At 34.7% G+C, this 13,752-nt stretch overlaps 1 protein-coding gene across 1 annotated transcript in view; it reads left to right on the top strand.

Annotated features, from left to right (window-relative positions):
- The window catches only part of SPRED1 (sprouty related EVH1 domain containing 1), a 55,968-nt gene that overhangs the window by 30,419 nt on the left and 11,797 nt on the right, over positions 1–13,752 (top strand). Inside the window, exons 2-4 of the mRNA XM_021539295.3 lie at positions 3,550–3,724; positions 11,473–11,641; positions 12,919–12,968. Of these exons, the coding sequence (XP_021394970.1) occupies positions 3,550–3,724; positions 11,473–11,641; positions 12,919–12,968 (394 nt within the window). The remainder of the gene's footprint in view (positions 1–3,549; positions 3,725–11,472; positions 11,642–12,918; positions 12,969–13,752) is intronic.

Genomic DNA, 13,752 nt, shown 5'->3' on the forward strand with positions numbered 1-13,752 from the left:
TTGCACAACAGTTTGGTCATCCAGCTTATGGTCATCCAGTTGGACCCAAGAGCATTGCACTGATATAAACACATATTTTCATCATATCTTTCCTGTTCACTTGTGGTTTATAAACTTTTGATTTTGCCCCTAATGATTTCTTAGGCTGCTTAATTCACCCCACTTTAGATTTTGATTTTGGTATAAGAATAATCTTGATTTGATTATATTTTTAGAATGAAACTTCACACATCATATTTATTATGCTATCTTAAAATTGCTTTGTTTCAGGTTTACTGGGTATAGCACTCAGACACATGCTATACTCCTCAGTAAGTCTTCACTGCTAGAGGAAAAAAACAGTGTAGATAACCTTTTTTTTCCTCTTTCTCCTTTATTCCAATTTATAATTCCCTTTAATCATGTTAGAATACCATACTCTTATCTCCTACCTGAGGCACTCGTTAGAGAGATCTGTTTCCTTACTTATTTAAAAGTAAGGCAGTCCTTTATTAAAACAGTCTTACTGATCCTCAGTACTGACTTTAAGAAAGTAACATCCTCCTCTGTCCAGAATACCATCTCCTTTAAACCTCTGTCTGCCTCAAGAATTTCCAGTGGCTACAACCAAAACCAGGGAGTCTCAGAAAACGCTGGCTTCAGTACAGTAGCTGTGGACCTGCTGTTGCAATGCTGCTTTCATGCTCCATTTCAGACTCTTGTGGTAGCTCTGGTAAAAGGCTTTGTAAGAGCAATGCTCAACTGATCATCCGGTTTGTTTGGTTTTTCTTTTGTTCAGGTATTCCTGACAGAGCTACCAAACATGCAAGAGTAGGTAAAAACCTTAGGCTGTGTTAGGAAAACACTAGAGCTTGTCTGCCCTTTTTCCCACTGCTAAGGTACACCAGCCATTTAACAATTTGTTCTAAAGTTCCCAAGAATAGATGGAGTTGTAATGCTTACAGATACAAGACTTCCAAGTGCTTTTGTAGTGCCAGTAGTGTGACAGGCAGATCCTGTTTTGTTTGCAGAGGATTTTGGAAATGGGAATCATTTATAGGTCCTGCTGCTGCATTCTGGTTAATTGCAAACCAGCTTGTGTTGTTGCTAAAAACAGCTATTGTTAACAATTGTGAGTTCCATTCAAATATAAAAAAATATTAAAAAACAACTACCAACAGAAACATAAAACTAAAAATCTTCTTTTAGACTTAGGCATTTTTACAAGTACAGAATTTGTCTAGTTAATCTACAGGGTGGTTATATGGAAAAACTGGCTTGTTTCAGTTTAAAAGATGGTTCATTAAATATTACTATTTAGGGAATTTTAGTTTTGCACTAATGCAGTGGGTTTGATAGTGATTTCTAAAATATTTGAAAGGATAAATGTTTAAAGTATTCATTTGGAATATATGAAAAGCAAATCACAAGATGGTTAACTAGACCAAACTAAGCATCTCATTGTAGGATAGGGGGGAAAACCCCAACACTGACAGAGAACTCTATTGAATGGAAGTAGCTTAAGCCTCTGTCTTTGCTTCTTATTAGCAGTTCCTGGAAAGAAAATGTATGTGGAGTGTGAACTTCCATTTTAAGAAAAAAATAATATTGTATGTTTTTCTCATGTAGCCTAAGGGAAGTTCTCTTTAACTGAATTCTTGCTGCAGTTGATTGATATACAAATAAAAGCTCTAATTTTCAACCAAATAACCAAATTTATAGAGTGAAAAAATCAAAAGCTAAATTTGTCGTTCACTTAAATTGAGAATAGCAAGCAGTTTTTAGACTTAACCCGTCATTGCATCGTATTTCTTACTGGTTTACAGGAGAATCCTAGTGTCCTCAGTTTCTGTTAGAAGAGGCTCTTCTGAGAGGAATGAGTTGAAAGTTGTGTATGAAGTGTACAACTACAGTCTGATCTTAGCTCTGAGTGAAACACAGTGATAGAGACCAGTGAATGAATGATTCAACTTTCAGTAATGTTATTCGGCGTCGAGATGTAGCCAGTTGTATTTGCAGATATTAGATTTGTGATAGATGCAAACCATGAAGGATTGGATTTTTCTTTATTGTATTTGTCTGCTGTGTTTGAGTACTTAATTAAAAGACATTGATAAAGAAATGGTGTGCAACAATGACTGAACTGTCTTTTTAACTATGAGATTTAGAGAGAGGAGGGGGCTTTGCTCAGAGGCAGCAAATTAAATACAGCTGTCTATAAGCTAAAAATTTATAGTCTTGTAAAATTTTCCAGTTTTCAAGCCGTTATGTACTTAGGCTTTACATGCTTGCAGCAAAATTCTTATGTGTGTGTGTGTGTATATATGCACACACAAGTGAATCATATTTATGAATCATACATATGTGTGAGAGTGTAATATAATGATTATGCAAAAAAGCCTACCTTTGTTATTTTGGGGATTTTCAGGGGGGTGTTGGAAATAAAGCAGTGATCTTTTAAAAGCTCAACAGCTTAATGAATAATTTGATCTCAAATATAGAAGGAACAACTTTGATCTCGTCTAATATTTCTTCTTCAGCCCTTAAATTTGACATCACTGGTGCTAAGTGGCATAAATACTTAAACCCTCAAGAATATGTTGCAAAAAGATAACACCTTATTTTAAGGTGTTGAAATGTTCAATCATCAACTGCTATATTCTTCCAGTAAACTGTACTTGAAATGTACAGTCTTATAGCATGTTTGGCAAACCATGGGGTTTTCCAAGTGATGTAGTGGCAAATTCATAGCCAAAATTAAAAGTTTTCATTTAATTTAAAAGAAAAAAACTAAGAGCAGAGACAGAAGGAAGTGACCAAAACCTCTTTTTCCAATACTCTGGACTTTGGCTTTTAAGTAATAACATGGTAATAATTTGTTTATTTTATAAAATCACTAAATGATGAAAAAATATGTTAGATTGAAAAATTAATTTTACACACAATGCAAATACAGAAGAGAAGTGGCAAGTAGATACTGCAGATACGGATTGTAAGTAGTTGTAACTGGTTATGTCTTCAAACCCCACAGTGCATATCCTGATCTACCCTTGCAAAGAACGAGTTGTATGCATGGGGAGGAGGGATGGATGAAGGGAATCAGGGTGTCTGGCTAGAAGCCTCTTCCTGTTTAAATTTCAGTGACAGAAGGCCTGACCTCTTTCTGTTTTCTTGTTCTCTTTTCTGTGCAATTTCATGGTGGCTGACTGGCTTCATGATTAGTCTAAAATAAATCAGGAACTGGATTCGTATTCTTTTCAACCCTCTAGCTAGATCATTGAGTGTAAAGTTTTTGGAAGAATATTAGTTTTGATTTGGCAACTATGTTCTCTGGTTAAGCCTCTTTACAAAAGATCACAACCCCTGAGAAGTCTTAATGAAGGAACAAAAATATAGGGGAACATTTTTAGAGGGTGATTTTAAATTGTTTTCTTCTAGGTGATGTTTGTGGAAAGAAAGTGCTAATTATTGTGATCTTGATTGTGGGTTTGTTGTTTTGTCTTGTTTTTTACTAGACTTAGGTTGTTTATGTTTACGGAAAACTAATTTCTTCTTTTGCTTCTCTTTCAGTAATAGTTATGCACGAGTGCGAGCTGTGGTGATGACCCGGGATGACTCAAGTGGTGGATGGTTACCACTTGGAGGGGGTGGACTAAGCTGTGTCACAGTCTTCAAAGTCATTCCCCAGGAAGAGAATAGCTGTGCTGATTTTCTTATCCATGGAGAACGACTCAGGGATAAAACGGTAACAATTTTTATCTATTTAATGATGATACTAAAACTATATGGGACATAGGTATTGATGCTTGCTTGTTAGTGCCTGTAGACTACAAAGTTAACTTAGCGTCTCAGTCTAGTATGACTGCTGAACTTCTCTATATCGATGTTTGTGTACCAAGAGAGGTAGTTATTTGTTTTTGATTCTGCTTTTTTAGACTCAAGCGCATTGATTTTTCTTTTTTTTTAGGAATTCTTCATCCATTTTGAGAAAAATTTTGCTATTTTTCTTCCAATTAAAGATTGGATTTAAATCTTGTTTCTATACCAGTGATACTGCATTTAGGAGGAGTGTTGGAAATGAGAATTTTAATAAGAACATGAAACCAGGTGGAATTGATCAGTAGTGATTTGGTTAGCTGTAGAATATGTCAAAAAGAAGCCATTTTACATGAGAAAAACTTTGTATTGAAAGATAGCATGAAGCTGACAGGTCAAGAGTTGACCTGGTTTGATGAGTATGTAGACAGTATTAATTCATCAGCTACCTTACATAAAATACCAGTAATAAACATCTCTTAAGAGGCATCATGAAAATCAGCCTCATAAAAGGAAAACTGGTTCAGGATCTCAGCCATTTCTACATGCAGACCTAATGAAGACAAAATGGGCTTACTAAGGATTGCTTGGTTACTTTTATGGCAAACAGATTTCTGAATGGGGCTGTGTTTTACTGCAAAAACAAAGATAAGTAGAGAAGGCACAAAAGCTCTGTCTTAATGACTTTTTTCAGTAATTTATTCTTTTCTGCAAATGAATGTTGACTCCTCTGTAAGCTTAAATGATAGAATTACTTCTTATACTGTACTGCTGACCCTTCTTCAAGCATACCAGTTTCTACCCTGCTGAGTTTCCTGCCTTGACTGTGACTATTGTAGGAAGAAAGCATATAAATAGAAATTCTGCTGACTCAGTTGTTTCAGTGGGGCGTAGCGCTATTAGCAGAGTACCCTGTGTTCCCACACAGCTACGTGCACCTGCAGTTCCTTCCTCACTTTGCAGTAGTTCCCTTTAGAACTTTTTGTAGCCTTGTTGATGCTCTTGTTGAGATGCTTAATTGCTTCTAGAGATACTTGATAATTTTTTCTTAATACTTGGAATATTTACAGCTTGCCTTAAGAACAATAAAATGCTCCAAAGTAGAGACTGGTTTAATGTTTTGCCTGCATGCATATAAAAATGTCTGGTCATCAGTGTCCTGATCTGTTTGCAGTGTCCTTTCTCCCATTTCCTGTAGACAAGATTTGTTTTGTTTCCACTTCTGGTAGAAGGTTTTAAATGTTTCTCCTCCTCTTCCTGTATAAAATCAAGCTCATGTTAGCATGAATATGTTTTCCAAATGTTTATTGTCTTGAAGAGTTTGTTTTGGTTTTTTGTGTGTGTCCTATCCTGTGTCCATCTATTTTCCTTGTACTTGCCCCCCAAGTGTAACCTAACAAGATTGTAATCATGCTGTAGTTATGGGAAGTGGCTGTTGGAAGTCAGATGAACATCTCTCCTGTGTATATTAAATAAAGCTCAGGGAACTAACAAATACAGGTTTAGGGTTTGGAGAAGAACACTGGAGAACCAGTATTTTTTTTATTTATTTATTAATTGATAACTGAATGAAAGTCACTGTATTCATGTATTTCTACAGACTTCAGATATTGCTAATGTGTAATGAATTAACAACCGAGTTGTATGGAATTCAACAACAAGATCCCACTTGGCACAGAAGAAACAAGATCCTACACCAAGAAATGTGATGATAAAATTAGGTCATGACGCTTACTTAGAAGGGCAGAAGATAGCAGGCACTGAAAGAGAAATTCTGTTGGACACGTCACTGATTCTAAAACTGTTCTGATCATTATGCTTTCAATATGGTTAATGGTTTTACATTCATTCTTAGGATATTCCTGTGGATTCACTGTTCAAACTCAAATTTTAACCTTTTCTTTAATGAAGCCAAACAACTGGGGCTTTAGTCCAAATAGAAGTGACAGGTGATTATTATATTTCATAGTAATTATCTATTTTATTTTTTATTTAAAAGTAAAGTAAAAGTGGAAGCCACTGTATTTGCTATTGGGTCAAGACCAAATATTTTTATTATCTTCAGATTTTCTGGAAGTATTATGCTGAATCTACTGTTTCTGTGCACCAACTTCCCTTTAGTCTTGTTTTAGAATGCCCTTGGTAAATCTCAATGCCTGAATAATCTTTCAAGTTGGTAGTATGCTGTTTAGTTGGTTGTTCTACCATTGTATTTGAAAATAATGTTACAAATTTTTTTTTAAGCTTCCGAAACAGCTTTCTAACAGATACAGATTTTGAGTACATGTGTCTTCAGGAATGTTTAATTAATAATCTTCTGTAATATCTACAAGTCACTTGGACCATGGTTTCCAGTTCACTAACATTTTTGCAAGGTACACACAGCTGTTTCTGAAAATACTTCTATGGATTAAAAGAGAAAGTAGTTTTTACAAATCAACTTCCCTACATTCTTCAAAGTCACATTACACGTTTCTAAAATACCTTTCTAATCAAGATTATGTCTTGATTTTCTCTGGCCAATAAGTCTCTTTTTTTGTGAACTGGCTTAGCTTCCAGAAAAGATACAGAAATTCCCTTATCCTGGAAATCTAGAGTGTGGAACTTGGAACATGTTTCTGTGACATGGGGAAGCATAGGTTTTGAAATATCTTAGTTTAGAAAGTAAATGGAGTTCAGATCTATAGTTTTTACCTAGGATAAATGGCAATCATAATGCCAGTATTACTGTCAGTAATAATTATGTGTCAGTAGAAAGGTGAAATTCTCTCCAAACCAGCTTGAAATCCACAGGTGAGGTATTTGATGGAGGTATCTTCCAGATGACTCTTAAATAGTTATACTGAAGAGGAATTAGTTTTAGTTGCTGCTTCTGACACAACACTGCAGTCCATTCCAGTGTGCCAGATCTTTTCGTGTATTTTATAGGGTATGCAGGCATTTAATTATAGCTATAGATCTCAGTGTGTAAGTCAGCTGTATAAATTAAATACTTTGGAATGAACATTAAAATACTGAAGATCCTTGTTGGAGAGGGCTTGTCTTTTTCCTTTTTAGACCTGAAAGGCAGGTTGCTGTCAGCCCTTCCATGAACCAGCTTCAGACTACTTTTGTGCAGTACACAGCTATTTAAAACATCTTGTGGCGTTCACAAAAAGCATCCTAGTTATCAGAGAAGAAAATCAAAATGGTGGCTCCATTGAATTAATCTGAGAGAGAATGCTTCCTGCTAGTTTGCTCAGGTTGCTTAGATTTGTGTTGGAATGTGAGGGTATTTCATGAAGGCTTTTCTCATAATTGCACATTTCCCCCTTTATTATAATCACCTTCCTAGGTCAGGCTCCAGCCAGTCTGCTTGGAACAATTGCACTCCCTCATAACCTGGTCAGGTCTGCTGCTCTCTTTTTCTGTTTACAGTTGCTCTCTTCTATCTCAATAGCTAAGCACATACTAGGTTCAAACTTACTGGTTTTTAGGCTTTGGTGAATTTTACCTTCTTGAATGAAAAGTCTAATAGACTTCTCTGGTTTATTGTCTTCTCCAGACTTTAGCCATGCAAGTTTTTATCAAAGGAGAAAAAAAATTACTAGTATCTTTTAGATCATGAATCAGGAGTAACAAAGTTTAAAATCTTTCCTTTGAATAAGAACTAAGGAGAGACACAAAGCTAAAATTGAATAGAAATACCTTTCTTTTCTAAAAATCTGCTGTTTATAAATATTTACTTTTTTAATTGTCTTTAAAGTTTGAGGGGAAGTTGATTCTGATGGGCTGTAGTACAGCCCAGTACATAATCTTCTTTTTGAACTGAATGAAAAGTATGCATAGAATAGTTAAGTCATATGGTTACTGTGGCACTGTAACATGAATATCCTCAGGTCGTACTGCTTGTTTCCAGGAGTAAAGCACAAAAGGCATTGAAAAACTATGTGCTTATATGTTTGTAGGTTTGGGTTGGGAATGAGAAACAGTGAAGCTGTCTATCTTACATGTGCTCTTATAAATTTTGAAAGTACAGGTAGAAACCAGTAAAACAGGATCCAGGATCTCAAAATGTTCAATTATTGGGTCTGTTACCAAGAGAGAAATTTGTATCAATGCAAAAATTTCTTGTTTTTTGAGTTTTTCTTCTGAAATAAGCTCTAAATAATTATGTCATATCTTCAATATTCATTTTGTGTCTGTTTAAGAATATTTGGGTTTTAAGTGCTGAAGTAGAAAATTTCTGACTGTGGAGATTGATCTTGTCTACATAAGCCAAATAGATTTTATTGTCTTTAAAGATTTAGTTTTTGGAGATGAGAAAAAAAAGCATTAGGCAAAGAAGTATTTTTGAGTAGCAATGAATTAATTAGTGTTGCATTCAATAACATCTAGATATTAAAAGGAGCTTTTCATTAAATAACAGGAGACATAGAGCATAAATAGGGCTCTGTATTTACGCTCTGAGAATTTACATTTTGGTCATGTGGGTCTGGTTTTCTTCTGTCTTGAGTCTGATGATTCTGCAACATTTTCCATTATGCAGACGTTTCATATTGGCATGGAAGTCTTATATTTAAGTCTTCAAATTAAGAGAACCTTCAGAACAGTAACCCATGAGGTGTTTTTTAAAATGAAACGTAGTTAAGCTGTAGGCATTTTATTTACAATTTTTCAGACCTTTTCTGTACTTATCCCTGGAAGTCTTGGGGAAGGTCTGCCTAAAAAGTTTTGGGAGTGCATATTTTGGGTAACAATGTGGAAGAGTATATGACCTTCACCTATGATGTGGAGAGTTCTGAACCATAGTAAATTGCACTAAAAATAATTGGAGTTTTGAAATATATCTGCATTGAAAAAGCTTAGTTTCCATTTCCAGACCTTGGAGAATATGTGTATGCGGATGCTTCCTCCCCAGCTCCCATGATAGTTAACATGCTTGAGCATAAGGTAGCCTTTGGCAAAATTAAGTTTTACAATTTAAAAATTTACTATTCTGGCAAAGCATAGGCGTGTTTCAGGGAGAGAAAAATGCTTCTGGGGATGGTTGGTATGTTTTTTTATTTAATTTGGATTTTTTTGTATTTCTGAATGTATCAAATACTGTTGAAGGGCTGGATGTTTATAAATTTGTGTCCCACTGCTAATTGAGACCTGTAGTTTTTCAGTTTTCTCCCAGGTAGGGCAAGCATCAAGTCTTGCTTGTATAAATTCTTGTATCTGATTAATACATACAATTTTGATGTAACATGTTTTCCCCTTTTCAATGCCCTTTCAGTTATATCTTCTGTGTTAAGCAGTCTGTTTTCATACAAGTTTAGATGGAAAAAATCAGTGTCACCCCCTCAAAGGTGTTATTTCCTTGAATCAGGTTGAAAACAATTACAGTGCTGGGTGGGGTGTTAACTTGTTTTGTTAATCAAAGCTTGTTATATATAATACGTGAGGGTTGGAAGTGGGGTGAGTGTTGCTTTTTGGGCTGGAGGGAGTTGGTTTGGGGACTTTCTAGTTCAGTTTGTGTGTCTTTGAAAACCATAGCTTCTACTCAGTGAAGTTCTAATACAGTTTTTATCTCTAGTGGTAAAATTTTTACTGGGTATGAATTTTCAGAATGAAGTAATCTGGATTAATCCCTTGGGCACCAGAAATTCATTGTGATGCTATAAAATCAGGCTTACAGTACTTTTTGTTGATGTTTTGGATGACACTACACACAAAATTGACTGTGAAAATAGTTGGTGTTAATATATTAGAGATTGCCCCTAAAGAGCGCTCGACCTAGAAAAGGCAGTGGTGTGAGAAGCCTTCCTTTTTAACTGCTCTTTGAAAGAGGAAGCAAGTTTAAAATCATCCAGAGGAACAAAGAACAACTATTTGATGCACCTTAGAACTGCAGAATAATCCTTCTTTTCTTCCTGCAACAACTTTTCCCACAGACCTACAGCAAACAGATTCCTGTTTGATGTTTTAACTACATATTGTTGACCATTTAGGGAGATCTGAGTGGAGAAATAAAATATTATGTTAATGCTGAAGGAGTTTATATGAGTAGATAGAATATTATCCTTCTAGTGGCAGAGGTAAAATCCAATAACAGCTGAGAGGATGTGATTACTAGTGGGTTGTAGGGGGAATAAATAGTAAAAAGTAAGAGAAAAAAACCTATTTGCCTATGTAATAATTAGACAATGAAAGGAGAAGAGGAACACAGAGAATGTAAGAATAACCTAAATATAGATATATATTTATATTTTTTTAAGTTTGAGGTGTTTTCTCAGTTGTTTCTGCTTAAAATAATTTTACAATATCCTGTGAGGAATTTTGTATTTTTTCTTTTAAAAAGCCACATATGTAACAAAATATAAAGAAATTCTAAAAGTGCATCAATGAAATGATAGGATTTTGAAATTCCTCATTCATCTCTCAATCAGTGTAGTCCTTCATCAGCAAATACTGATACAGAGACAATGTTGTCTTGCTGGGAGCTTTATTATAATATTATACTGCTATAGAAGCAGATCAATGCATCTCCCTCCATACTTTCTTGTTCACAATGGATTTTTTTTAAATCAATAAACACTCAGTGCAACAATGTTGCTTAAAAGAATTTTTGCCAGTAAAGTAAATATACAAATACATTTTTAAAACCAGACTATTTAAAGGGGAAATTATAAGGCTTTCCAGTACCTGAAGGGAGCCTGCAAAAAAAGCTGGGATTATTTAACAGAAGGATTATTTAACAAAGAATATAGTGACAAGACAGAGGGATTATTTAAGAGAGAATATAGTGACAAAGCAGAATTACTTCAAATTTAAAGAGGGTGGATTTAGATTAGATACTTGGAAAAATTCTTTATTGTGAGTGTGCTAAGACACTGGAACAGGTGGCCCAGAAAAGTGGTGAATGCTCCATTCCTGGAAGTGTTCAAGGCTATTTTGGATGGAGCTGTGAGCAACCTGGTCTAGTGGAAGGTGTCCCTGCCTATGTCAGGGGGGTTGGAACTGAAAGCCATTTTGTGAAGATTGTGACTTTGCTTTAGTACTGAATGTACATGTATACCTCTAATGATTTTGTAGCCAAATAATTCTGGTAATTATTCACAGTTACTGCTTTTTTTTATAGTTGAACATGAGCCACAAATGTGTTTTTGTCTAGGTGCAGGCAGTAATACGCTCATAAAGATTTTAGGGTTTATTAATTTCATTTTTGTAAACAATTCTCTTATATTACTTTCACTTGTTTAGTAGCCTTTCTGAGAGAAATCTGAACATCTGCCTGAAAGCAGCATGAAGTTAGTCTAGTGCTAAAAGATTTTGTAGATCTCAGTGATACAGTAAAATTTGATCTTGCACATAATGCTTTTTGGGGGGATGTGAGCTATTTCATTTGCTGAACATCTAAGTCTGTACTACTTGTTGCAGGTATGAGATACTTTTATGGGTATGAGATTTTTGAGTAAGAAGGTTGACTCAGTAAACAATTAGTGCCTTCAACCCATACCATTTATCAGCAACTGATAGTGAATAATTTGGCCATAATGGAAATGAAGTTAAAATTGCATCCTTGTCGCAGGAGGAAGTTTAAAAAGAGACCTCTATGATGTATGTTTCAGGTAGTTCACAAAGATGACCTTTTGTTCTCAAATTTGATATATTGGTCATTGATATCTTTTCCTTCTGTTTTCTTTCTGAAAGGTGGTCTTGGAATGCACATTAAAGAAAGACCTTGTTTACAACAAAGTTACTCCTACTTTTTACCACTGGAAGATTGATGACAAGAAGTTTGGCCTCACATTTCAGAGTCCTGCTGATGCAAGAGCATTTGATAGAGGTATTCGGAGAGCAGTAGAGGATATTTCTCAAGGTACGTGTTTCAGGTGAAATGGTGGTGGAGTGGATGAATATTGAGTGTTTACTAAAAGAGATGTCAAAGTGCTTTGTGTAACAGTATTTTGTTGACAGTATTTAAGGATGTGGATTAAACTGTAGTATATTGGGATTTTAGTAGTTTTTGAAATAATATTTCTGGCATTTCTAAAGTGCCATTCATTCAAGTGTCTTAAATTGCTTCACAAACACCAATAAGGTAATTTTCTGAAACATCCCTATATAATAAAGTATTGCCTTTTTCTTTTAGACATGAAGAAATGGAGGAAGCTGGAGTGTAATATTCTCTTACTTGTATCTTAGAAGCTTTTTGCAACTCCTGTGTTCTTGTAGGATAAGCTGGGAAGTTAAATGATTTCTGACCTATTGAGTTCTCTTTTTATCTGCACATACTTTCAGTTAATAGTTCTATTTTTTACTAACAACTGAGTTAGTAGTAGTTCTGCATTCAGTGTGGTTATGAGAACAGGTTCTTTTAGGAACAGAAGAATTTACTCAGATAGCAATATGACTAACTGGTTCCAGAGATTCACTCAATTAATGGAAACCAGTGAGCAAACTGGAGGATATCATCAAGCCTAGATTCTGAGCTGAAAATATGATAAATGTATTGCTGGGTTGAGTCAGAGAGGGAAGAAAACTAGTGTCTATTGCATTGAAAGAACATGTCTTTCAGGCTTGTAGAAAGTAACTTTAGGGATTTTATGTGTGTTATTCTACTAATTAAGGGAGGAGCATGTTTCTGAAGGGAAATGCTTTTTGACATACTCTAATGACTGCTTTGGAATTTTACTGGTATGATCCATATCCCTTCAAGACAAATATTTAGATAACATGAGAATAACTTTTTTTCTCTTATGGTCTCACACTTTCTGTTGATTTATAGCAAAATACAACACAGTGTGCATTCATGCCAACCAAATGTGTCTGCCTTTAATTTTCAAAATGCTACATTAAAAGGAATCTACTCTTGCTTCTGACTGCTGATGACACTTTGAAAATGCTTTTATAAAGAAGGTGAGAACAAGAGAGAGAGGAGTATGGCTAGGAATACTCAGTATAGAAAATGCAGTGTTGAAATGAGTGATGCTTACTAAATCAACTTGAAATGGAATGATCTATAGGTTAAAACAGTAAACAAGAATATTTATATAATCATCACTGGCTATTGAGACATGATGTGGATTACTGGAAGCAGTAAGTGGTAAATACAAAGAAAATAACCTTGTCTATTTTTTTTTTCTTTATATAAAGGTTATCCACCCTCTCAAAATGATGTTGAAGTGGCAGAAGACTGCTTTCAAGTGAGTAAATTTTTAAATTAATTGTGCATTTTTCTTTTACAAATGTACTGAACAGATTTTGCTCTCATTACTGAGAATAAGCAAAATATGAGCAATAGCAAAATTCAGTTTAATGAAATAAGTTCCAGAAGAATTATCTAGAAGACTTACGTGTCCTAAAAAAAGTAGTTACTATTTAATCCATAGGATCATTAAGTGTCCTGAGTTTGATTTTTAAGTTCAGAATGTCTGTTCAAGTTATATGTCCTCTTTGATCTTATTGAAATAAGAAATATTCTCCTTGGAAACAGAAAATAGAGGGATGAAGACTCTTTTTACTTGTACATCCTGTTTGTTTCCTTAGATTTCCCTTTGCAGTGATAAAACTCTTCTAACATCAAATGGTTAGAGCTGAAAAGATGCTGAGGCAATGGTTGAGAGGATCCAATCCAAAGAAAGACAGATGCTCAGACAATTTTTAAAAACACACTGAAGATAAAGTAGTCTCTTGTTGATAGTAGTTTTTATTGATCCTTATTCAATTTCTGTAGGTCATAATGGCTTAAGAGTTAAAAATTTATGTCCAACCATGCTTCAGAGTTACAGTGCTTTACTAGTATACCACACCATATACCATAAGTACTGTAACACTGATGCATAACACTGCCTGGTAATATCCAAGAATCATAGAATTAAAAAGCCAGTATAAAAAATATGTTATGGATATATATACACACACAGAGTAAATAACTATATTATAAGTGAGTAAGTCCTATTTGTGTCTATGTATGCTTGTCATTTTTCC

This window comes from Lonchura striata, chromosome 6, assembly GCF_046129695.1.
Source record: "Lonchura striata isolate bLonStr1 chromosome 6, bLonStr1.mat, whole genome shotgun sequence".
Lineage (NCBI taxonomy): Eukaryota > Metazoa > Chordata > Aves > Passeriformes > Estrildidae > Lonchura > Lonchura striata.